The sequence below is a fragment of the Hibiscus syriacus genome, unplaced genomic scaffold, assembly GCF_006381635.1.
Source record: "Hibiscus syriacus cultivar Baekdansim isolate YM2019G1 unplaced genomic scaffold, ASM638163v2 tig00110206_pilon, whole genome shotgun sequence".
In the NCBI taxonomy this organism is placed as follows: Eukaryota; Viridiplantae; Streptophyta; class Magnoliopsida; order Malvales; family Malvaceae; genus Hibiscus; species Hibiscus syriacus.
In genome coordinates this window covers 438486-465939 of record NW_024062627.1, presented here as the reverse complement: position 1 = coordinate 465939, position 27454 = coordinate 438486, and the positions used below count along the sequence as shown (strand labels likewise).

At 34.0% G+C, this 27454-nt stretch overlaps 4 protein-coding genes across 5 annotated transcripts; 3 read left to right on the top strand and 1 right to left on the bottom strand.

Annotated features, from left to right (window-relative positions):
* The first annotated feature begins 1384 nt into the window (after window positions 1–1384).
* Window positions 1385–6799, top strand: LOC120219227 (transcription factor bHLH168-like). Its single transcript, XM_039216071.1, has 4 exons — window positions 1385–1559; window positions 6101–6216; window positions 6301–6609; window positions 6731–6799. The coding sequence occupies exons 1-4, from the start codon at window positions 1385–1387 to the stop codon at window positions 6797–6799; spliced, it is 669 nt and encodes a 222-aa protein (XP_039072002.1).
* A 4772-nt stretch (window positions 6800–11571) lies between these two features.
* On the top strand, window positions 11572–16458 carry LOC120219368 (putative potassium transporter 12). Its single transcript, XM_039216182.1, has 9 exons — window positions 11572–12229; window positions 12878–13106; window positions 13192–13440; window positions 13679–13729; window positions 13882–14142; window positions 14441–14493; window positions 14600–14714; window positions 14854–15111; window positions 15246–16458. Exons 1-9 carry the CDS (start codon window positions 11966–11968, stop codon window positions 16292–16294), a joined length of 2529 nt encoding a protein of 842 aa, XP_039072113.1. The 5' UTR covers window positions 11572–11965; the 3' UTR covers window positions 16295–16458.
* A 3483-nt stretch (window positions 16459–19941) lies between these two features.
* Window positions 19942–23366, top strand: LOC120219367. Of its 2 annotated transcripts, none has more exons than XM_039216181.1 (7): window positions 19942–20330; window positions 20424–20504; window positions 20621–20797; window positions 21564–21734; window positions 21948–22160; window positions 22243–22331; window positions 22558–23366. In XM_039216181.1, the coding sequence occupies exons 1-7, from the start codon at window positions 20237–20239 to the stop codon at window positions 23200–23202; spliced, it is 1470 nt and encodes a 489-aa protein (XP_039072112.1). In that variant the 5' UTR covers window positions 19942–20236; the 3' UTR covers window positions 23203–23366. The 2 variants fall into 2 exon arrangements, with proteins under 2 accessions (XP_039072112.1, XP_039072111.1); XM_039216180.1 differs by having other exon boundaries at window positions 22552–23366.
* Window positions 23367–26389: 3023 nt separating this feature from the next.
* Window positions 26390–27106, bottom strand: LOC120219303. The gene has a single exon (XM_039216121.1). The coding sequence runs from the start codon at window positions 26930–26932 to the stop codon at window positions 26420–26422; it is 513 nt and encodes a 170-aa protein (XP_039072052.1). The 5' UTR covers window positions 26933–27106; the 3' UTR covers window positions 26390–26419.
* Window positions 27107–27454: the final 348 nt, after the last annotated feature.

Genomic DNA, 27454 nt, shown 5'->3' with positions numbered 1-27454 from the left:
GTTTGAAATCGATGAATTCCGATCTGATTCAATCAGATTGAGTCGATTTTTTTTAAAATCGAATTTGAGTCTTATCGGATTGAATTTTATATAGGGGTTAGGTCGGGTTCAGGTGATGAGTAAGATTTCTCTGACTCGACCCAACCCGTGAGTAATAGTGTGATTTTTTCATATAAATTTATTAAAATAATAGATATACATTAAAATACCAAATGCATCCGCCCTGCCTAAAAGCGGTAGAAGAATAACTTTACTTTTAGAACCGTCGTGCACTCTATCCCCTATTATTGCCCGTGGAATTATCTAATCTTTTCGCTTCCATTTTGTATTTCTGAAATAATTCGCTTTTAAATTTTATTTTTGGTGGAAAACTAAGAGAAGCGGTAAAAGAAAATTTATGACTTTTCCTTATTATAAAAGTTTTCAAGATAATAGTTTGTGCGAAATGAATTAAAAATATAAAAATGTCGACCCTGAAACTGGGAAGACAACAACAAAATAATATAAAAATGACAAATTTATTAGTACCAAAGAGATGTTTTTTAGGCATTGGTTGTTTGAGTTTTTGTTGGTCATTTCTTTCTCGATCCTGTTTTGCTTATAATGTATTTCGTCTTTGTTTAATGGAAGCCTTTGTTTGATAAAAGGAAATATAAGGTGGAAATGCAGGGCTGAGGAGAATCACTGACAGATTGAGAAAAGAGGGATGGAAAATGAGTCCTCCTGCAAAGTGTTAGAGATTTTATCTTCTTTCGTTTTAAAAGAAGAGAGAAAGACAGCAGTAGTCGAGTCAAGCATCTTGCTTTGTGATTCCCTTCATGAAAACGACAACTCTCGCTGCCATGCATTTCCTTTCGTACAAATCACCAACCTTTCCGGTTCAACACATTTACCCTATTTCTTTTTATCAACCAATGATTAACATAACAAACCAGAGACTATTTACCATGTAACAATTGGCAACCTCCTCAAATTTACTCCAAATAGTGCCATTAGGGACAGAGAAATGAGTTATCTGCAGTAATTTTAACTCAGTAAAAAGCAAATTACATAGTGGGTGTAAGCAATGCATTCCCAGCAGCATTTTTATATTCAAAAACTATCCAAACCCCAAAATCACTCTAAGAACAAAAGCTATCTCGTATGCATCTCTTACATCCCACATTCATCTCATGCCTAAAACTAAACCTAAATAATATATATATATATATAAAAGAAAACATAAGCAAAAGAAACGTACATAACTCGAGATTAAACAAGCAAAAAGGGGGAAAAAGTTATATTATATGAGTAGAAAAAAGAGAGTTAAGTAAAATCGGACCGCGACCATCAATTCCCCGCAATGCAATGGTGCGTCTCTCCCTAGAAATTCAGGGAGAGAGCAATGCAAAGCCTCGTTTGTTTGTTTCGCCATTCTCTTTCACCCGATTTTGAAAACCAGCCATTGGATGTCGTACCACCGGCACCAGCTCCGACCACCTCTTCCCTTATGTTTCCGGTTCGTATCAGCAGCTCCTTGGAGGCTTCTGGCAATCATCTTTGGCACTGTCAAAGGATAAGTAAGTGAAGAATATATATGCATGTAGCTAAAGTTTAAGGTAAAAAGCAAAGATGTCAAGTAGCTTAGTAAGGAAAAGAGGGTGTGGATATATGAATTAGGAGGACCTGGTGGGTCGTATATAAAGGCTAGATCAAAGGGTTTTTGCTTTTGTTGATTTAAGTATTAAATCATTTGCTTTTGTTGATTTAAGTATTAAATCATTTTTCTAATGAAGATGTTAAACTATGGCTTGTTAAAGTAAACGGTGAATAAGGGCCGTAAAAGAATTGGGTTATGTCTTTATATTGATTTATTTATTTTCAAATGTTTTATGTTCAATTTATTTAAATTTTTAATATTGTGTATGTTGATTTATTTATTTTTTAAGGTGTTTATGTTTAGTTCGTTTAACTTTTGCAAATATGTTCGTTTATATGTTTGTCAACACGTTTGTTAGCGTTTGTGATCATATCTATTTAGCAATTGAAAATTTGAAATAAAAGGAAAAAATATTAAAATTATACCACCAGTCCTTAAGCTCCTTGAGCCTCACGGTTTGAAGTCCAGAGTTTATTATGAATTCAGTTTAGTCCATATTTTCACCAATATTTAAAATGTAAAAAATTGGAAAAGGTGAATGAGTAAATGAGCTAATAATGAGTCAATAAATGAGCTTATAAATAAGTTTGTTCGTAAATATTAACGAAAACAAACTTATCTCTATTTGTGTTCGTTCGTTTATTAAATAAATATACAAATTTTATTCATACTTATTTATTTATCATAATAAACAAATATAAACGAACGTTATACAAACATTTAATGAATAATTTATTAGACGCTCTGTTTATTTTACCTATGACGATGAAATAGTCGGGTCCAAGGTAGGGTTTAAGTGCATGTTTGTGGGGAATGCAAATAAGTCCACTATCTCGAATTCTAATGCTCTCGCAGTTTTCGTATTATCTGTCGTGTACGAGAGAGATTGAGAGCATTGATGGGGGTTTATTTGTCTCTGCATGTGAAGCTGCCTCCTATTTTAATGGCTATCTTTTTAGTTTAATTATTACCATATTATTCAGATATGAGAGAGTTGGGTATTTGTAGTCTCCACGGCCAGTGCTCGGATGTTTATTGGAATCCCACCACCCAAATTAAACACTTTGAATTTCTTTCTTCTTAGGATGTCTTGGGCAAACTTTAACTTTCTTGGGATAAAATATAACAAAAAAAAAGGAAATAATTCCAAAATACGATAGAGTTTTAAAATTATTTTCACTATTATATGTTTAGGAGAGTTTTATTTGATGAATTGTGTACGAAGAAAATTAAGAGACCTCCTCTTAATCTTTTTCTAGAATATTAATCAGTCCTCCATTTTGTTTTAAAAATGTGACAGACTCATGTTCATTATTCACCGGTTATCAATATATTAAGCTTTATATCTGTAGGACCTATTGAGTGACCTCAACAGTTAAAATAAATGTTATTATTTCTAGAAAATTTGAGTTCAAGTAGTTACGTCATTTTGGTGTGTATACGTTATCAATATACACTTTTAATATCTTTATCCAGAAGAATCTCTCACATTAATATCTTTATAATTGTCATTCTTAATATCTATAAATATATATTTATTATAGATTCATAACTCTCATTCTTTATACCATTTAGTATTTATAACTCCTAATTTTGGAATCCATCAAATGACTTTAGTGGTAGGGAGTATCGTTCACCTTAGAAGTCTTAGATTCAAGTAGCTGTGACTGCAATGTGCGTATATGTTATCAATGACTAAAAAATATTATGAACAAATATTATCTTATAATCGTCCTTTTTTTTAAATAAGCTTCTTGTAAAAATAGTGTAAAGTGATATAAGTTGCGTATCAATAAAATAATGTCTTCTCAATAATAAAGTACTATAGCAGTTGAATTTATTTGAGTTGATTGTAATTAAAATTTTGATATATTATTGATGTCCGATAAGTCTTGCACCCAAGTGTATTTGATATAGCTGCATGCAATTGGAACATCAAGCTTAATAAAATAACTATACAGAAAACGTTGAGTGATTCAAGTATCTTCTCGAAAACAATGTGACATACACTATCTCACAACAAATAATTTTTCCAACAATCTAAATAAAGTAATTTCCCCCCGACATATTACCTAAGAGTTTTTACCCATTCAAACTAATTAATAATATTATTTTTTCGCATCTTGTTTCAGAAATGATTGCCATTTTTGTAATTAGGTTCTTTTTCCAATAATTAAAATAATAATATTATTTTAATAATATAGACACTCATTTTTTCCAAACAAAAATATATTATACTTATTATTGTTTTAAATATTATATATTACATATTTGCAGGCCCTTATCCTAACTCAAATTACAAATCCAGAAGACTAATACTCAACAGACCCAATAATATCGGATACACCCGAAAGACAACCGCGATAAGTAAATTTGCCTCATTACTATTGTATGCTCGAGAAATTGGTTACAATAACGTGAGAGCCACCGATGGCCGTCACCTCAATATTTTTCCCGTTTGTACTTGGTAAAAAAAACGGCAGGAGAATATCAACTAAAACCATGGATTGTTCAACACAATTAAAAATAATAATTAAAACAAAACATGTACATAAAAAACACAACAAAAATATTATATATAAAAAAATTCTGCTTATCCCAAAAAAAATATTAGATCTTATAAGTAAACGCTTAAATTAACCTTTACATCTTATTCAAAATAATTTATATTGGATAAATATATAATTTCATACCGTAAATGTCCTTTAAATTGATTTTATGGCCACTGATCACGTGCCCTGCGTCAATCTTTGATCAAATAATTGGTCCTCTTAACTCGAAACTCAGCTAGGAAACGGCACTTTTATAGTCACCCTTAAATTTTTTTTCACGCTTGTACTTTGTCAGAAAGACGGCAACTGAATGTCAACTCACTTCTTTTATCAGCCTCCCCGCTGTATGCTTTGTTTTCCTACAGTATCTCTCTCTCTACTGAGAGGATTGACGACTCTATCACCCCTAAAATTTTTCTTCCGTCCTTATCCTTTATATAAGAGAAAATAATTTTAGTGATATAAAATATCTTATAATATACGATTTTAATTAATTTTTTTATTTATAAAAATAACCAACAAATTCGTAACACGAACTCCAATTTCGCAACGATTTTAATTAATTTTTTTATTTATAAAATTAACCAACAAATTCGTAATACGAACTCCAATTTCGCAACGTGAATTTGGAATTCGCAACACAGAATTATAATTCGCAACTCGAACATGGAATTTTCGCAACGCGAATTACCGATATAGATAAACATAACTATTTTCAAATTCGCAACTCGAATTCGGATTTCGCAACGCAAATTTCGTTTTCGGAACGAGAATTTCGTAACACGAATTACCGATATAGGTAAACACGATAAAAAAAATCTGGTAAAAAATACGAATTCGTCAATTTGAAAACTAGGTTGCGAATTTGACAAATTCGACCCTTAAATTTTTTTCACGCGTACTTTGTCAGAAAGACGGCAACTGAATGTCAACTCACTTCTTTTATCTGCCTGCCCGCTGTATGCTTTGTTTTCCTACAGTATCTCTCTCTCTACTGAGAGGATTGACGACTCTATCACCCCTAAAATTTTTCTTCCGTCCTTATCTTTTATATAAGAGAAAATAATTTTAGTGATATAAAATGTCTTATAATATACGATTTTAATTAATTTTTTTATTTATAAAATTAACCAACAAATTCGTAATACGAACTCCAATTTCGCAACGTGAATTTGGAATTCGTAACACAGAATTATAATTCGCAACTCGAACATGGAATTTTCGCAACGCGAATTACCGATATAGATAAACATAACTATTTTCAAATTCGTAACTCGAATTCGGATTTCGCAACGCAAATTTCGTTTTCGGAACGAGAATTTCGTAACGCGAATTACCGATATAGGTAAACACGATAAAAAAATCTGGTAAAAAATACGAATTCGTCAATTTGAAAACTAGGTTGCGAATTTGACAAATTCGTGTTACGAAATGTAAAATATCGCCTCTTAAATAAAAAATCATTTCGACAATTCGTTTGTTTGGTTAAAGTTAAACAAACGAACAAACATGAACATTCCATCGTTCGTGTTTGTTCAATTCATTTACAGGCGTAGATTTAGCTGAGTGATTTATAAGTGGACTTAGCAACTGGGATGTCACAGGTAATTCGCGTTGTGTTTACCTATATCGGTAATTCGCGTTGCGAAAACGAAATTGCGAATAGTTGGGTTTACCTATATCGGTAATTCGCGTTGCGAAAACGAAATTCGCGTTGCGAATTCTAATTCTGTGTTGCGAATTTCAAATTCGCAACATAGAAATTGGAGTACGTGTTACGAATTTGTTGGTTATTTTTATAAATAAAAAAAATAATTAAAATCATATATTATAAGATATTTTTGGTCACTAAAATTATTTTTTCTCTATATAATTATACTTTATAAAAGAAAAGATTGACGAGCCATAGATCCTGCTGCTTCATCCTCCAGAATGGATCGAAGTTCCCTCGAGAGAGAACGAAGACTGCGTTTGCGGCAACTCTTTACTCGCCTCCATTCCCTTCTCCCTCCTCAACCAACCAAGGTACGTACTCCACCATAATATCATTTGTTTTTTGATTGGTTTTAGTATGAAAAATATTGAACTGCATTAAATTAATCATCGTAGATTTCGACTCTCCAAGTGTTAGAGCAGACGACCATTTACGTAACCCAGCTGCGGAATCGAATGGCAGAACTGAAACAAATGAAGTTGAGACTAGGAGAGGAGTGCAAAGGCGAAGGGAGTTTGATATCTCCAGTTATAAGTATAATAGATTTGGATTCAACACTGGAAGTAAATTTCTTTATGGAGTGGAGAGGGAAGCTCCAGTTATCCAACATTATGAAAATCCTCATGGAAGAAGGAGCAGAAGTTGTAAGAGGTGCTGCAAACCACAGCAATGAGGATAGGATCATATATTCAATTCACTGTCAGGTACAGTTCATATATAAAACAATATGGAATTTTAATTAGTAGTTAATATTATTTATGATTATTTATTCGGTTTAAGGTTTACGATAAAACAATATTACTTATTGTGTTGTCTTTCCCGCAGCCCATCAATTGTAGAATTGGCATCGCAACCTCAAGAGTTCAGCAGAGATTGGAGAACTTGGTTTCTTGAAGCAAACTAAGAAAACAAATTTGTGTATTTGTACGGTGTTGGTATTGGCTTTTAGTATTCATAATAATAAAAAATGAGGTTTTAGCAAACTTGGTATTCATTATGGATTTTTTGCTTATTGCGTATTTGTACGGTGTGGTATTTATATAGATAGATTGTATTCTTTTATTTATAGAATATTTTTTTGAAAATAAAATGAGAATATTTTTATAATATATGTTCAAATAACACTCTTAATCTTTTGATATACGCGCATCCCATGACATTCTTAGTGCTCGAACTTAAGACATTTTAGGAATAATAATAATTATTTTACCACCGAGATAACCAGAGTTTATGCGTATTTTTAAAAAATATTTAACAAATAATTGTATAGAATGATAAAAGATTCATATATGATGGCATTACTTTTATGTTTGAATTTTAAATAATATATTTTTATTGTATATACGTAAAAATGTATATATAATAATATTAATTATTATGTAAAATAATGATATAACAAAGAAAGAAATTTTTGAATTCTCAAATATCCACATGACCAGTCTAAAACAAAAATTTGACATAGTTTTTAAATAAATCAAAATTTTAATTAAATTTAATTATAATATATATAAATAATTAATTTAAACTCTCATTTCTCGTATATTCAAATTATAATATATATAATATAAATTATCAGTCAACTAAAATGACTAAATTAATCTCAATATTGGCTAGAAATATAAATTAAATTATTATTTTTAACAAAACTCCCATTCCTCGTATTTCCAAGTTATTTTATCTAAATTTTAAGTTTTTAAAGTTTAAGGACCAATTTAAAATGAGGGTCATACTTTGAGGACATGTGATGCAATTAACTCAACAATAAAAGTAAAACATTTTGAATATTTAAATTGTTACTAAACTAACAAATTGATTTTTTTAACTAAAATTGTTTAATAATATAATTAAGCTTTCTTCAGATAATTGTCAATTCAATGAAAAAATCATTGTCTTGCTATAGGCTAGGGTTTGAGTTCCTATTTTCTTCAATTGTTTAATTTATTTTCTTCGATAAAAGTGGTGATATATGTTGGTAATTTTTCTAATAAATCATCGGTGATCGGTATATTTATCAATCTAACACCGGTCAGATTATATTTCCCGATTTAATACCCGTAGCAGTAAAGCGCACCTCCTGAACCGCGCTATACGCTGATTTGACGTCACGTGGGTATAGCACGCCCCCTGCCCCGCGACATACGGTGATTTGGCGCCACGTGGGTATAGCGCACCCCCTGATCTGCGCTATACCTGCGTATCTGACACGTGGGGTATAGCGCGGTGCAGGGGGCGCGCTATACCCCTAAGTACCCGACCCCTCACATCTCAATCCTCCCTATAAATACCCCATCCTTAATCACTTTTATCACACCAAATTCTCTCAAATTTTCTAAATTTCTCTCAAATATTATCTCTTTTTAAGTTATATTTTATAATATTTGGCAGCATTAACGCACTGTGGGTAACTCCAAAAAACCCAGTAGAATTTGCATCGATCGCGAAGAACTCGATCATTATGGTATGCATAGGAGGTTTTGAAATTCACAATTTTCCCAGGATTCAACGTCCGCACCAGCCTAAACCAACCTGGAAGTTCGTTGTAAGATGCATCCCATTCGCCATGAAGTTTGACAATGGCATTTTGTTTTGCCAACCAAGCTTTTTTATAGGAGACGGTGTACCCATACTGCGATTGTGTAGCTGAAATCAACACTGCAACAGCTATATGAGAGCTTGCTTTTACCATGGGCATGATTGCTTGACATATCACTTCAGAGTCCAAGTTGGGATGATCTTGGTTGACCCCTCCAGCACAACATGTGTGAGGACCGTTGTATACTGTTAGTTCCCATATGCTGTTTTTCCTCTTCATTTTCGATACGCGAACCATCTAATTGCATCCGTTTTCGCGTCGGGCACAGTAGCATACATATTTTTCGGTCGTCGATCGGTTGCCTCTGGACTGAACAGAATTACGGATATTGTAATTTTTGATAGCCATCGTCGCTTCTTATTTGCTTGAAAACTCCATGCCTAAAGATAACTCACCATTATTTATTGATGAGTAATATCTATAGTCATCGAGATGAGGCATATCCGCAAATTCTGGCCCGTACATTGCACCATAATCAGCTTCATACATGTGTGCAGGAGGGTCAGATTGTGCCACATTTCCTGGAACTTCATCATCATCAGAGTTGAATTGCGGTGATCCTGGGTGAATGAATAGTCCAGTCTCAGCACCATCCGCACCAGGCTCACGAAGCGGTTCTTATGGTGGATATGATGGTTCCTCCATGCTCTCTACATTTAGGTCGAAGAACCTACTACTTGCACGCCTTCCCCTTGAACTGGGAGGCATATCGACATTGAGATCGAAAAAGCTCGCAGTCGAATGCCTCCCCCTTGAGCTTGAAGCCATCGTGTCAAATGGAAACTGCACAGATGGTTGCGTTGATGACATCTCCATATGGTCAAAAAAATTTGCAGATGAATGCCTTCCCCTTGAACTGTACGCGGTGTTGCCATACGGATTGTTCGTGGACCCACCTCGGTACATATCGTAAGGAGTTGAGGATGAATGTCTCCCCATTATGGCATTAAAATCATTACACATTACTGTAGTCGGGCTCTCAATTTGTTCAGCCAGCCCATAGTGTGAGCTTAAAGATTGACCCCAAACAGCACACACTTGAACAAAATATGTATACATCTCAATAGCGGCGTCTGAATAATTACTTTGAGCTTCAACCATCATTTGAACATCATCATTGTTCGAAAGTTCGAACGCTGTATAAGTTAATGGCAACAATGATGTTGGAAATCTGTACTGCAACGACGACATTCTTCTATTACTTCCAACATGAATCTTTCTCGAAATCTTCGTTATCAGCTCCTCAAGAGTTATGTTTCTCTTGAATGATATTTTAACACGCTCATTTGATACGAAAACAATGTCGGTTTCATCTTCTCGAATTTCACATTATAATAAACAATAGCTGAAAGTCGCGCCATTCTTTGAGTTTAAAAGTGCGGTAATATTATATCTGCAAAAAAAATAACTTAAACAAATCTGATTAAATAAATTATATATAAACGAAAATATAACACAATTTTTTTTTACACATCAACGTAAATAATTTAAATAATATAATTTTATATTATTACCTGCACCGCAAAACTATTTTGACGTATGCTCCCGCTTTTCAATTTTACAAATATAAAAATTAATTGAAAATAATTAGTATAATATTTTTTTCAAATAATGATAATAAACAATAAGTATAATTAAAAAATTATAAAAAAATTACCTTATAACGAAAAATCGCACGAACTTCTAAATTAAATATGAGAAGATTGCCAGAATTATTATTCGTTGACGAAATTGTTGTATTAATTTATAAGAGAGGAGAGATGCAGGAGATGTGATGAGAGATGCGATATTTATAAACATATAAGGCGCGGTACCGGCACCGCGTTATATGTAATTATTATATAGCGCGGATCAGTGACCGCGTTAAATATAATTTTGGTACGGCGTATAGCGCGGCCCCTGATCCACGCTATATTCCTACGTGGCGTATAGCGCGGAGCAAGGGGCGCGCTATACCCTACGTGTAACCTAGTCATCGTATAGCGCGGTACAGGGGGCGTGCTATACTCCACGTGGCGCCAAATCAACATATAGCGCGGTTCAGGGGGCGCGCTTTACTGCTACGGGTGTTAGATCGGGAAATATAATCTGACCAGTGTTAGAACGGTAAATATATCAATCACCGGTGATTTTTGGGAAAAATCGCCATATATGTTATTATCTTACTGATCGAAGATAATAACATAGAAAATAAAAAAAAGATAAAAAGATTATATAAACATCATATTAATTTTTTAACAATAGGTGATTAAAATAAAAAATATAATATTAAAAATGATTTTATAAAATAATAATTTAGTGACTAAAATTTAAAAGAAAGGTTACTATTGTTGTAGTTTATCCAAATATCAAATAAAAAACTTATAAAATTTTACTAAATAATCGATTAATAGTATGCTAGTTTTTTTAATAAAAAAGATTGATTATAATAGAATAATATTTAAGTTATAAATTTAAATATTTATAAGAAAAATAAATCAGACTTATTATTGAAAAATAAATTTATATTTAAATTAATTAATTCATAAATTAAATATCTAAAATATTAAATATGAATTTACATCCGATGATCGTTATTATAATAAATATTTTCAAAACTTAAATTATTCCATATATATTAAATCAATATTCTAGCCATTATTAAGTATTAACCGTATCTATGAAGTTCAATTGCCTTTTGGAAGTCGGAACCCACCATCCGGACCAACTTCCTATTGCGTTTTGTTATCTCTTTGATGTCTCCATCGTAATATCATATATTTTTAAGAAAAACAAAACTTATGTTTCAAAAGGTTATTACTTTAAGAAAACTGATTAAATAGTTTTTGTTTTAAAAAACTAATTAAATAATTTTGAGTAGATAAGTACATGACGTCCTGTTAGCATTTCATTAAAATGCCATCAAGTTGTTCAAAATATCACTTTTAAACTTAAATTTTTTGACTTTGGATCAAAAGCGTGATTTTTAGACAACTCCAATATGGACCATTTTAAAAGGCTGTTTCCCTAAAGAAAATCCGAAGATGAACTGATGATTGAGATGTTGCCGTGGATCCTGGACATCGGTCATGACAATACCAATAACTGTAAGGAAAGAAACACAAATGTGTCGTTGTCCGATTATCTCTGTAATAATTCACCCGAGGAAGGTTTTCTTTCCCCTCTTCAAATCCAGCAAAAACCTTACGTGGAGCCATTTGATTGCCTGCCTTTTAGTCCATTCACCGTTACCAAAAGCCAGCCAAGACACCAACGTTTAACATTACTCAGAAACAAACCACCGAACACAATATACTAATCCACAAGAGAATATCTTTTTATGCCCGGAACTAAACTTCACCTCCGTTCACTGTCCTATTTAATAATTGCTCTGCTCTCTGCTCTCTTCTATCCGAGTTTTTTTCCTTATCTTTTCCTTGAAAAGAGGGGGGGTCTTTGGAAGTGTGAATTGAAGGGTTTTCGAAGATATGGCAGAAGATCGGATTGAAGAGGGTAGCAGCAGCGTGAGACTTAGGGGTAGGACTTACAGTGGTGGTGGGGTGGGTGAGTCAAGGTGGGTGGATGATAGTGAAGTGGACTCGGAGTCACCTCCTTGGTCATTGCCTGATGAAAATGAGGCCAAACAAGGGTATGGATCTTTCAGGAGGAGATTGGTTAAGAAGCCCAAGAGAGTTGATTCTCTTGATGTTGAAGCCATGGAGATTGCCGGTGCTCATGGTCACCATCCCAAGGTAATTAATTTCATTATCTCTATTTCCTTGGAAGATAGATAGTTGCATATAACATCTTCTTTTTGTGTGTTTTTTTGCTCTTCAAAATCTGTGCCTTTTAGGTTCTATTGTGTAGTGTCACATTGCTATCATTAATCATTGCTTATGATATTGGGAAGTTGGTGTAAACGTTCATGCTTTGAACGACTCTATTTTTCAATTCGCTTATATTTACCCTTTAAAGTTAAGAACTTTAGTTCACCAGTCGTGGATCTAGTCCAACTGTGCGCAATTCATAATTGCTGGAGGCCAGCCTACTACCCTACCTCCCCTTACCCCATTACATATGGGAAAAAGGGTCAGCTTTAGCAGTGCTGTGATTGAAGGGTCTTCTCTGTTTTTGTTATATTCATTTAGCACAACTTGGCTCATTTATGACTCTTGTATGATGGCCTACAAATTTGGTTACGTTCTTGTTGTTTTGTAAGTGAGAAGAGTTGATTTTATTCCATGGTGATTGCGTTCTATACTGAGAAGTGAGAATTCATATACTTTTACCATTGAAAGTGAACTACAGATCTTATCTTCAATAACTCAAAAGAATTGTTTTATTGTTCGGACAAGCTTAACTATATTCTCTTACTAAAATGTGATATTTTCATTACCAAGGAGCTTTCCACTTGGTCCACTCTTGCACTGGCATTTCAAACACTTGGGGTTGTGTACGGCGACATGGGCACGAGTCCTTTGTACGTTTTCAGCGATGTCTTCAGCAAAGTAAAAATAGAATCAGATATGGATATCTTGGGGGCTTTATCACTGGTGATCTACACGATAGCTCTAATCCCTTTGGCGAAGTACGTGTTTGTAGTGCTTAAAGCCAATGATAATGGGGAGGGTAAGGCCTTTCCGCAGGAATACTCTTATTCTCCGTAGTTTTGAAGATGCTTTACATGTTAACACATAAATTAATGCAATTGCAGGGGGAACGTTTGCACTGTACTCACTGACATGCAGGTATGCGAAGGTCAACATGCTGCCAAATCGTCAGCCGGCAGATGAACAGATATCAAGTTTTAAGCTCAAACTGCCTACACCGGAGTTAGAAAGGGCTTTAAGAATAAAAGAGACATTGGAAAGGAGATCGTCCTATAAGACCCTCTTGTTGCTATTGGTTTTGATGGGAACTTCCTTGGTCATAGGAGATGGTATTCTGACCCCAGCAATTTCAGGTAGATAGATTAGTACAAATCTTGCATTGAAGTTAACAGTTTCAGGTTTTAAGAAAATATTGTTGTGATTTCTGTCTTTTCGTTTTTCATGAATAGATGAATGGCATTAGATGCTTTGAACCTGAGTGTTGTCTTAGGTAGTTGCAGTAAAATTTGTCTCACAACTACTTAGAACTCGAGATGTCTTAAGAATACTGGTTTTTTTCTAATTCATGGTTGTAATAATTTCGCGTTGCAGTTATGTCCGCTGTAAGTGGTCTTCAGTGTTCCATTGAAGGCTTTGATACAAGTGGGTACTTTGCGTTTACTTTTGTTTCATGTAAAAATATTTTAAGTTCATTAACTGCCATCTTCTTTGAAAGAACTAAAAGAGATGAAGTAAACTAATTCGGTTCTTCATCGATAGACTGTTATTACATTTTTGTTTATTTGTGTCCACAGCTGCGGTGGTGGTTGTTTCGATTGTAATACTGGTGGCATTGTTCAGCATACAACAGTTTGGAACCAGTAAAGTTGGTTTCATGTTTGCTCCTGCACTCGCTTTGTGGTTCTTCTCTCTGGGTTCAATAGGAATTTACAATCTAGTGAAGTATGATATTACGGTCATCAGGGCATTCAATCCAGCTTATATCTATTTTTTCTTTCAAAAGAACAGCAAAGGTGCATGGTCTTCTCTCGGAGGCTGCGTTCTGTGCATTACAGGTGCAGTGTGCTTTTAAATGGTGGACCTTTGGCATTGAAGCAATGTTTATTGTCATAACAGTCTTGCATTGTTACGCATGATCGAATGTTGAATTCTCAAAACCCCTTGATCATACATCGAGTCTGGACGAAATTATGATGCCTCTAGTGGGATGCCAAAGATGGACATGCTAGTGTATATTATCACAATGCAGGGAACTGTTGCGTTAAGTCATTCAAATTTGTCCATTTATATGAATATAATTTTAGAACCTGCAAAAATCTAGCTTAATACTTTTCATTAAAACTTGTCTTACAGGAGCTGAAGCGATGTTTGCTGATTTAGGACATTTCTCCGTACGAGCCATACAGGTTGGTTCTTCCATTAATTCATCTTGAGTAATTCCTCGAAGAATGACCTTGGCTTTTTCATTCACTACATTTTTCTTATAATTATTTTGTATATTCCCTTCCTCAGATTGCCTTCAGCTTTGTAGTGTTCCCCTGTCTCCTCTTTGCATACATGGGCCAGGCCGCGTATCTTACGAAATTCCCTGATTCTTCGGGAAGAGTTTTCTATGATTCTGTTCCAGGTTACGATTGCTGACATGCTGCTTATCTTCATCCGTTTCGTTAATTTTTCAAAAATTATAATCATCAATTTTTTTCTTCTTGATTTTACAATGCTGCTAGTTTTGACTTATTATAGTTTTGCTTCTTATGAACAAACAGATAGTCTTTTCTGGCTAGTTTTCGTGTTAGCTACCGTCGCTGCCACGATTGCCAGCCAAGCAATGATCTCTGCTACATTTTCATGTGTCAAGCAGGCTATGGCTCTCGGTTGCTTCCCTAGATTGAAGATAATTCACACCTCGAGGAAACTGATGGGCCAAATTTATATCCCAGTTATAAATTGGTTTATGATGATCATGTGTGTAATTGTCGTTTCCATATTTCGCAGCAGCACTACAGATATCGCCAATGCATATGGTTAGCTCTACTGATGCCGGCCTTTCCACCAAAAATAATGATGATTCATGAACGAGGAGCTGATAAAGCTAGTAGCTTCTATTCAAATCTTATCGTGATTGCTTCTCTGATGCCGTCTAAATTGTTTTTTGCAGGCATAGCTGAAGTTGGTGTTATGTTGGTCACAACCACGTTAGTGACACTCGTAATGCTTCTAATATGGCAGACCAATTTGTTTCTGGCTCTGTGTTTTCCGCTCGTATTTGGATCGATAGAGCTTATCTATCTCTCTGCTGTTCTTTCTAAACTCTTAGAGGGAGGTTGGCTTCCACTTGTTTTCGCTACTTTCTTTCTCACCGTCATGTACATTTGGAACTATGGCAGTGTGCTGAAGTACCAGAGTGAGGTCAGAGAGAAAATATCTATGGACTTCATGCATGAACTCGGCTCCACACTCGGGACTGTGAGAACTCCGGGGATTGGTGTGTTATATAATGAGCTTGTCCAGGGCATTCCGTCGATATTCGGGCAGTTTCTACTCAGCCTACCTGCCATCCATTCGACTATTGTGTTTGTTTGCATCAAATACATCCCTGTCCCTGTGGTCCCTCAGGAGGAGAGATTTCTTTTCCGAAGAGTTTGCCCGAAAGACTACCATATGTTCCGGTGTATTGCTAGATATGGTTACAAAGATATACGGAAGGAGGATCATCATGCATTTGAGCAACTTTTGGTTCAAAGCCTCGAGAATTTCTTGCGGAAGGAAGCTCAAGATCTTGCCTTGGAGAGCGGCTTGTACGAAATGGACCTTGATAGCGTTTCGGTGAGCTCACGGGATTACAGAACCAGGGGTGATGTTGGTAACGAGGAGCTTAGAATCCCATTGATGCATGACACAAGATCAGAAGCGGCAGAAACATCTAACCAAGAAGCTTCACCAGCATTGCCTTCAAGTGTCATGTCGTCGGATATAGACCCGAGTTTAGAATACGATCTTTCGGAATTGCGAGAAGCGATTGATTCTGGGTTTACGTATTTTCTGGCACATGGAGATGTGAGAGCCAAAAAGAAGTCATTTTTCCTTAAGAAACTCGTCATAAACTACTTTTACGCATTCCTAAGGAGGAACTGTCGAGCCGGAGCCGCGAATATGAGCGTACCTCACATGAATGTCCTGCAAGTAGGTATGACATACATGGTCTGATGATTTTTTCCATTCCATCAAAAAGCTGTCATTTTTTACGGATGATACACCCCAGGCCATTTCAAGTTCAAATATTGTTCATCAACTCTCAGTAAGTTTGATGATTGAGCCAAGAATCATAGAATATTTGACATCATGATTGGCTGTCAATGAAAAAAAATTATATTGAACATGCTTGTTTACGGACAAGACATTTGTGTTCATAAGGTTTCGCTTTCAGCTTGAAAAATAAAAAAGCTGATGAAATTGCTAGGAAATTAAAACATTCGAGTTTATAACAAATTTTTAACAGATTTGATTTTAAAATAATAACAAAATAAAATATTAAATATCTATTTTAACAAAATAAATATTTTAAAATATTATTTTTAATATATAAAATATAGATGGTATAAATAAATATAAAAAAATAATTTTATTTAAAATTGCTGACATTCATTTGAGAAGCACTTTTTTATTGGAAGAAATGGAAATAACAATGATTTATTATTTTCAGTTGGGCAAGTCCTGGTGCTGTCATACACGAATTGCTTGCTGTTTTTAAGCTAAATATCTGCTTCAAAACAGCCTACTATGGTGCTGTACTATTTCATATTATCCTTGTTTAGATTCTGATTTGAATTGTCAATTGCTAATGAATTGTGAACGAGTTAGTAAAGTAAATTTATATAATAACATATTTAATTTTTATTAATTATATATTTTATTAAATCATTAAATTATTTCTAATTATTTTTCATTAGTATAGGGGATTAAAAGGTGATATATGTTCATAATCTTTTCTAACAGTATACACACCCCGCAACACAGCTACTCAAACTCATGTCCTCTAGGGAGAATAACGTTCTCTTTTACAACTGAAGCCACTCAATAATATGTTTTTTATTAGTCTAGGGTGAATACAAGGTAATATTTGTTTAAAGATTTTCAACCATTTGTCATTGAACGCTCATGTATCCATACATATGTGGTGCTCGAAACCGAGACCTTAAAGAATAACAACAATTCCTTAACCATTAAGGTCACTTTAACTTCTTAGGTTGGATGCGGAAGAAATCAAAGATATAAGATCAGTCTATTTGGAAGATTTTCAGAATCAAAGAGAATGGAATAAAGGATAAAAAGGAAAAGGAGGGTATCAATAGTTCAACGTGAAGACAAAGAAGAAAGCAAAATGGAAGAAGGTGCTACATCAGCCATGGTTTATTCCTTCTTTTGTTCTCTGGGCAGCCATGTTGGGTTCAACCTAAACCCTACATCAAAACACACACATCATGCCCCATGCATTAACTAATAATTTGCTGTTTAATGGCTATAAGACGAGACAATAACTTTGGCACATTTGTTTAACAACCAACGCTATAACATAAATCTTCCCAATCAATGCTACAATAATATAACAACCATTAAATTGTTGCATAAATTTTAGGATAAACTACATAAATGGTCCTCAAACTTTTAAGGTGCTTCCATTTTGGCCACTGAGTTTTTAAACTTACAATGCAGTCAATGAATTTTTAATTCACTTCCATTACGGTCACTGTTGTCAACTACATTTAAGAAAAACTACTGTGGTATGTTAAACTCTTCTTCCAAAAAAAATCCTTAAGTATTTTTTTAAGTTGGAAATCATCGGCCTTTTTTTACTTACATCATCACCTTTCGATGTTCTCTCGATCATCGTTGTCGCTAAACACAACACCCATCATATTAAAGAGCTTCATCATCTTCTCACGACCACTGAAACAACAAAATAAGCAAAGAAGTAAAGGAAAAAAAGAAGAGAAAAAGAAAATTATTCATCCCGGCCTTGATGAGTTTTCAATGAACACAATGATGGCCAATCAATATCAATGGTAGAAAGGTTACGATTGGCCAAAAAATTAACATATTTTGATTTCGATTTGATTTCACGGTTGATAGTGGCACAATAGAAAATTTTGGCCAATTGTATTAATTAGGATTTGGGGAGATCGTAAGGTTATGAGTTTGAGTAAAAAGATAGAAAGAAAGAAATAAAAGAAGAAAATGAGTAGTTTGGTTATCTTTTCAACTACAGAAATCATCGAACGATGGTATAAATGACGACCAAAGGAGGAACGAAGGCTATCAATTTTGAACTCTAAGAAACTTAAGATTTTTTTAGGGAAAGAAGAGGATTTTTAACATGTCACGTCTATTATTTTTAACAGCAGCTGATGAGACCGATTGTAATGAAACTGAATTAAAAGTGTATTGCTTGTATTATAAGTTTTAAAAATTTAATGACCAAAACATAAACACTCTGAAAGAATGAGGACCATTTATGTAGTTTACCCTAAATTTTAATGCAACGCAGTTTGTTGTTTTAAGTGATAATCTATAGTGATTTTTTTAGCGTACGAAAAAAAAATTAGTGACTTCATTGGGGAAGTGAAAGGAGATGATGGAAAAAGGAATCTTGGTGTTGCCAATGTGTGCATTGAAAACCAATTGAAAGGTGAGAGCAAAGTCACCAACTTCAACTTGGTAGCTATCCATATTTCACATGCCCATCATTCATATTCACAACTTGCAATGGGGACACATTGTCACGCCTCCTCTCACCCACCAACCCTACCCATCCTCATTTGAAAAAAATTCCATATCAATTTTTTTTATGGAATTTGTATATTGGAATTCGAATTCCATACGATAAGTTCTATAAAATATATTAAAAGATAAAATTTGTTATCTGGATTAAACGGAAATTCTATTTAAGTTATCTTATGGACATAATAAATTTTAATTATTTATTTTACTTTATAAAATTTATTATTTTCACACGATAAATTTTAAATAGACGATAACAATTAACAAATGACCTAAATTTCAAATTAATTTTTCAACCCCTATAATTCCTGAAAGAAAGTTTACCGCTTGGATTATTTGGGCAGCGAAGCCGGCTAAATTCACATGAACCCCAAACACGAATTTGAAATTGCTAATCTTGTGGGTTAGTCCATAAATAATTAAAGAATGTCAGGTGTTTTCAGCGGAACGGTAGATGGGGTCACACATTTGATCCGGTCATTAGTGTCTAATTTCCTCTTAATCACACAGGCTTCACGCTGGTGTTTTCTTGGTTAGTGGTGCTGTCTTCTAGCGGTGAAAGTTTGATTGAATTGAGTTGAGCAAGAGTTATTTGAGTTGAGTTGAGTCGAGTAAATTTTTTTTAAGTTATTCGAGTTGACGAATCCTATTATATAACTTAAACTTAATTTATTTTTTTGAGTCGAGTCGAGTTTTTGAATTTCTATTTAAATTTAATTGAAAATATTTATAATATTATGATAGTATTTCATTCTAATTTAAATGATTTTTTATAACTATATACAGTATATATATATTTCTTTATATTTCTTTTATATGTATTATACATATATCATACAGAGTTGAAAGACTTGACCTAAATTTAAAAATCAATTCATTAATTATTAAATATTAAATTATTCGAGATCTATTTTATAACTTAATTATGACTGAATTTTTTACGATTCCATTTTTAAAATTTTAGTTTCTAGCCCACATTATTTCAAAAATTTAAGCTCCTCTGGGTTCTAGCTAGTTCTTTTACTTTGCTATTAATTTGTTATTATTAATTTTTACGATTGCTTTTTCTTCCTTTTCTTGTCTCTTTTCCTTTTCTCTTCGTCTACCACACCACACTACTCTTCTCTCTCACCCTCTCAAAAAAAACACCAAGAAAAAGAACCATCTTTTTCTATTTTCATTAAAGAAAAGAGAGAAAAGAACCCCCATGAAAAGCACACTGTTTTACTGTTGATTCACTTTTCCTGAAAATACCCAGATTCCAAACAGGGTTTTGCGTTTCTTCTCAGTGTGTAAAGCTTGAATATCTTTTCATATCTAAGAGCTCTTTGCTGCTGGGTCTTTTTTTTTTGTGCTTGAGTGAAAGTGGCAATGGGTAAGAATGTGCTGATTTTGGGTATTGCATTTTTTCTGATTCTTCTTTTTGGAGATGTCACTTCAGCTCCTACTACTTCTTCACCTGCAAGTAAGCTTTCATTGATTTTGATCTGCTTCTGGATTTAAGCTAAATCCTTTGCTTTAATGGCTAATGAGCTTGATTCTGTTTTTGTTCTTGCAGAGATCGTTAGTGGGTTCTTCTCTAATGCTTTGTCTCCTTCTATGAAATGGTTATGGTCACTCAAAGCTACCACTAAAACAGGTTATGATCTCTGATTACTAGAATTCAGATTTGAAAACCCACATTTCCTTTTTCCTTCTTTCGGCTTTGAGATTAGCATCTGATGTAGTGGACTCATGGGATTTATGCATGTACAGCAATTACTGGCCGTCCGATGATGAAGTTTGAGGGTGGATACACTGTGGAGACTGTGTTTGATGGAAGTAAGCTTGGAATTGAGCCTCACACCGTTGAGATTTTGCCCAGTGGGGAGCTGCTGATTCTGGACTCTGCTAACAGCAACCTTTATCGGATGTCTAGTTCTTTATCTCTGTGTAAGCAGGGTTTCTTCTTTCTTATAGTATTATTATTCAAATGGTTGGCTTTGTTAATTTGTGTTGCATTTGCCTTTAATTATTTGAATGGTTCGCCTCGTTTGTATAATGCTTTGGTTTTCTAGTGTGATCTTTACTTACTGAATGTTCCGAGGCTTGTTATTAATGGAAGATGAATGAGGTGTTTGCATCTGTTGGCAGTGAGTCCTGTTGCTGTACTTGCCTCATAAATGACATTGCATGTTCTGCTGAGTTGGCATACCTTCCTCATTGTCCAAGTGCTGAGTCCAATATTTTATTTTGATGGCCCTGTTAGAGCAAGTTGTTTCTACTGTCGAGCATTTTAATGTAATTTAAATGCATTTTTCACTTGATTTTTTTGATTTTTCATAAGTTAGATCCGAGTTGTAAAATTATTGATTAGTTTGAACGTAGATGAGTGTTGCAGTTCTACCAATATTTATGAATATTATTTCATTCTTCTGCAAATAAAATAGCAACAAATAGATCTCACTAAGAGCATTTCCATCGTTTGGTGAGTTAAATAGAATGTTGACTTATTGTGCTACTTCTCGGTTTCGCTCTTATTAGGTTGCACTTTTCTCTCTGGACTGCTTGTTTATAGTCCTGTTAAGATTGATTGCTTGTACGGTTATGGACCTATGGAATTCACCAATTCAATTCTTCAGTTGAGCTATCGTCTTGATTTGTCCACAGACAAGTGTTTTCTTGTAATTATTTCATTCAAATTATGGGATAAATGCAGATAGTAGACCGAGGCTGGTTGCTGGATCCCCTGAAGGATATCCTGGACATGTAGATGGCAAGCTGAGAGAGGCAAGGATGAACCATCCGAAAGGACTAGCAGTAGATGACAGAGGGAACATTTACATTGCAGACACTATGAATATGGCAATCAGGAAGATAAGTGATTCAGGTAAGTTTTATATCCTTTATGCTCCTTGCATCTTACTTCTGTGCCTCGACTATACTGCATGCTAAACATTTGCCACCATATTTTCTTTTATTCTCAAAGTTATTTATAGGAACACTCTTTGGCAAGCTTAGTGTTTGCCATCATGTTCGATTCTTGCAATGTCTTAAATTGCTGGAAAAATTGCTAATATAAGTGAAATGAAATCTTCTTCAGGTATTACAACAATTGCTGGTGGGAAATTGAGCCGGGGAGGGGGACATGTAGATGGACCAAGTGAAGATGCAAAGTTCTCTAATGATTTTGATGTAGTCTATGTGGGAAGCAGTTGTTCTCTTCTTGTGATAGATAGAGGAAACCAAGCGATTAGAGAGATTCAACTACATTTTGATGACTGTGCCTATCAGTATGGAAGTGGTTTTCCTCTTGGTAAGCAAATCCACCCAAATCTGATCTTTTATATTAGTTTCCAATATTGGAGGTTTACACATTATAATATCTGTCATTGCAGGAATTGCTGTTCTCGCTGCTGCTGGCTTCTTCGGTTACATGCTAGCTTTGCTGCAACGTAGAGCGGGCACGATTGTATCAACCCAGAATGTGAGTATTCTGTGTTATTAAATTTATATAAATTCTTTGCATATGTTTCTCCTTTAGAATATTTTTAACTTTTGCTTTGGTCGAGTATTGTATGTAAAAATATCATCTCGGAAACTATTCCTCACATGTAAGCCCTACGATCAACACTTGACTAGTTTAGGTTCCAAAATCATCTAAAACTGTGATTATTTTTTAATGTCTGTTCCTATTGCTCATGAAGGACCAGGAATCAGTTAAAGTAGATGCTGCTGTATCGAGTCCATATCAGCAACCCCTGAAACCGGTCAGGCCACCTTTAATTCCAACTGAGGATGACCAAGAGAAGCAAGAAGAAGGCTTCTTTGGATCCATGGGGAAGCTTTTTGTCAATGGTGGTGTCTCTGCTTTGGAAATTTTGAAAGGCGTTTTCCCCGGTTTTAGAAAGGAGTCGGTAAGCTATCAATATCAGATCCAACACCAGCAACAACTGAAGCAAACAATGCCTTGGCCTGCACAAGAGAGCTTCGTGATACCCGATGAAGATGAGCCCCCATCAATCGATACCCGAGCCACCACTCCACGTAAAACATATCCTTTCATGTCTAAAGACGCAGACAAAATCCATCAGTTGCGCCAAAGCCGGGCCTTCTACAATGGATGGGATGTTGATACGCAACAGCAGCATCAGAAACCGCAGCATCATCACCATCGCCATCAGTCATCCGCCCCGCTTACTTATTATCAGCAAAGTGATGAGAAAACGAACGAGATTATTTTCGGGGCAGTTCAAGATAAATACGGGAAGCAACAAGCAGTGGTTGCAAGGCCGATCGATTGCGATCATCACAATTTCCGGTTCCGGTCAAATTTGGGTTACAATTATGGCCATTAATTTATGGCTATCAAATTCCGGTTACAATCATGTTGGTCCATAAAAAAACTTAGGATATAATACCAGTTGAGATTTGTATCTGGTGATTTGGAGCAGCTTAGTGTTGGCCTAAAATTTGTAAGGCTACTGCAATTATAATTTCATTAAACTTTCTTTTTCTCTCATCCATTCATTCTTCACCTTTCAAAATATCTACATTTTAAGTGTTCATATTAAGTTTTTTTTTTGTCATTAACCATACATAAACATCTTATAGGCACAATTATTCAAAATTTAGACTTTTAAAAAATAATATTTATTTTAATTATATATAATTAAAAAATATATTTTTTAGGGGTTGCACACTGTCACTGCACGTGATTGCGTATTATTTTAAGAAATGGGGGGGGGGATAATAAAATAATATTGTGTGCTTATTGCATAAAACAATAATTGAAGATCCATAATGTTTGGGTGTTTGGGAAGGGGTTATTATTAAATAATTGAAAGGACATGCTATACTAATTGATTTTGATCACTTTACTATTCCACAAGTGACCCACACAGAAAGACAAACGAACAAGTATTCCAATACCATTCAATTATTTATAATTGATGTGAAACCACATAAATCTGATTCCTTTCCTTCCAATTTTAAATGTCTGCCCTGCCCATGCTACTCTTGTTATTTTAGTATTTCCATTATTCATTTTAAAGATAAATTTTAAGTTTTCACAAATTATATAAATTAAAAAAATAACGCAAATACACCTTTTTATTCAAGCATATTCAAATTTTTATTTTTAATGCTTTTCAAAACATAGATTATATTGAAACCAGATTAATTCATTTAGAAGTCATGTATTTATTATTTAAGAAATAAAATTCAAATTTTAAAATTGTATTTCCAAATAATATATTGTAGTACTTCATTTTTTTCCTTTTCGATTTCAAGGTTTCACCTTGATTAGTCTGGACTAACCCGTGTTAGACACTTGGCTTTGGTGAACGAGTCTCACAGCAGAGTTTTCTGCATACACAAGGACAAACTCGAAACCTGACTTAAACTATATAAAGATGCTTACCACTTGAATCTCTTATCAATATGACCATGAAACAGAATATAGTATATTAAATATATTATATTTCTTGATGCCAACATGTGATGCAGTAGTTTACGATGATAAATACGGTAAGAAATGAGACAAAGATTGACAATTTATAATATACTCCTAATTTGAGTGGAGAGACACATATCTATTAAGATCCTAATTGAGAGTCGAATATATATATATATATATATATATATAATATGTATAGTGAAAGACTGAAAGAATCATTTTAATCTTAGAAAAATTATATTATACACTTTGGATGTTTAATTATTATGTAATCAATTGTTATTCGTGGAAAGAGTCACCACGTCTAGGAGGTTGATATGTGGATTTATCAAACGATTCAAACTGTATAGGCTATAGTCATTGGACCTTAAAATTGTGATTTAGTATACACTACGGGTAATATTAAAGTGAAATCCTTTGAGTAACAAAAGTTATAACTGCAGAATTCCATTTCACCTTCACATAGAATAAGCAAAAATCACCAGGTGTGTAACATTGATTACCAAGAGAAGAGGGAGCATGATGAACATATGATTCAGGTGTGCCTTGAACGGCATGTAGCTCAAAATATTACAAAATTATCGTATGATTTCAATTAAACCCATTTATGACACGACTTTCGCATCGGAATCCCATTCCGGGAAAGTGTTAAAAACAGGAAGTTTCTTGCACATCAAGTGTTTACGTCTCTGTAATGTCAACAGGATAAAGATATTATCCGTCTGGACAACATCGTAACCTGCTTTCACGTACATGTTGAATGGAGCCTCAATCATTCTGCAACGCAAGTACAACTCTTTCGAAGAAGCCATTTCAGATATCAGTTCCCCACTTTCCTTGAGAAGATGCCAACCAATTGCCCCTCCTACATAATTCAAAAACTTAGTTGCAATGAACACGTATCTGTTTATTTATAGGTAAGAAAAACAAAAGTATAATGATAAAATTATCTATCAATGTTGTTTAAATAATCACTTTTATTTTTAAAGTATTTTAATCCATGCAGTTTAATTTGTTGTTAAAATAGACTTTACTGTGTAAAATTTGTTAGTAGACTAATAGTTAACGTATGTTTAGGGATATGCATGTGACTAAACTAGAAGGGTTCTGAAAAACTTTCGGATTCGGATTAGGTCGAATCGGATTTTTTAAAAGGTAATATTCGGGTCGGGTTAGATTCGGATCTAGTGTGAAAAATATCTAACCCGATCCTACCAAAAAAATATAATTTTATCTTTATATATTTAGGAATAATTATAATAATATTCATCTGTATTTTATTTATTTTTTCAATTAAATCATTATTTTTTATTGAATAAAAATAATATTTTTTATTGAATAAAAATAATATTTTTTATTATTTAGGGTCGGGTCAGGTATGCTTTGGATTTTATCTCAAAAAGTCAAGTCGGGTTCAGATCCAATGGATGATATATATTTTTCGGGTCGAGTCGGGTGAATGATGTATAATTTTCGGATCGAATCAGGTTGATCGAAACCTGACCCATACCCATCCTTGCGTATGTTGTTAACGTGATATTTTCACTTGTATTTAGTTACTAACATGACATATCATATTGTTACATTAAGTGATATGAAATGATATTACTTTGATGACATTATACATATTAATTATCATTGCAAAATAAAATACATACCATATCATCACTAATAATTTAACACATATCAAATCACTAATTAAACATATATAAAAATGATATGTTAATGATATATATTAAACATTAAACAATTAATATTTATATCTAATAAGAATTATTTTAACCAAAACATCAAAAATTAAATTAAGGGGTTGTTTGTTTGGTTCTGAATAAAATCATTCAGTGTTGAATGAAACTATTAGGCGTGTTTGTTTCTTACCTCTAAATGATTTAATGCTGATTGATTCAGCAAAACAGTGCTAAATGATTCAGCATAAAAGTATATTCTAAATTATTCAGAATCATTATCAAATATCATGTCATATTCAGAGCTAATTCATTTAACATTTAAATCATTATGCGCTTAATCATTATGAAGTAAAGAAACAGTCCTAAAATATTTTAGAGAAAAAATTAAAATTAAAATGATTCTTTAAATAAAGATTGGATTAATTTTATCTAAAACAATAACCGAAAGAACCTTCTAAGGTGCTTTGTGACGGTCATATTACAGATGTATGGTGAATTCATGGGAGGCAAAGGCGTTGGGGGAGAAGCATTAGCACCCCTTTCATCAAAGCAAACTTCAACAGTCCCGGCAAGCTCGTTTCCCTTTTCCCCATCTTTATCTGTAAAATACCCAACTAAAGTGACGGCACGTGGCATCACAGTTCTCCTCTCGATCAAATACTGTTTCACCAAGAACCTCATCAAAATCCCATATCCTAAAGGCATCAACATTGACTCAGCGAATGACTCGGCGGTCAAATCCATCTCATCATTCCTCATTACCCGAACCGAAAACGACCCAGATTCCAAATCCAGGAGATAAACGAAAGACTCCAAGGCTTTGAGCTTCTCGAGCTCCTCATTGGATAAAAAACGAGTTCCCGTAAACGGGATCGTCGAGGAAGGAGGAGTAGTGACTAGTGAGATGGAGTGACGGAGGAAGAAGAAGAAGGGACATAACATTTGCAATTGAAATGGAGGAGTCTTTGTAGAGGAAGAATAGGGTTGTTCCTAGAAGAAAGAAAGGGGAGAGTTTTGGTGGGATTATGGTGGATATGGAAGTGTTGATGTCTTTTATGGTCTAAGTAAAGAGATGGCGAAACTGCTGCTGCCGCCATAGAGATAGGGTACTGCTGGTTTTTAAATCCGGTTTCATATATTTACGATTTTATCATTCTTTTTCCTTTTACAATAACTTTTATAGATTTTGAGTTTAATTCATTGGGTAAATTACACTAATAGTCAATTAACCTCAACGGTGGAAAGACTTTGTTTGACCAAAAAAATTAGCATAGTTTGTTTTAAGCTGATCCAATAATTGATATTGACAATTTAAAAAGTTTTAGATTTTAGATTCGATCTCAATGGCGGAAAACTTTTAAAACTTAAATTCCCATTCATTACGGTCGTTTTCGTTAGCTTCATGTTATGATGAAAGCACTTTTATTAAGAAATGCTAACGTGGCTCGTTAAAGTTTTTGAGAA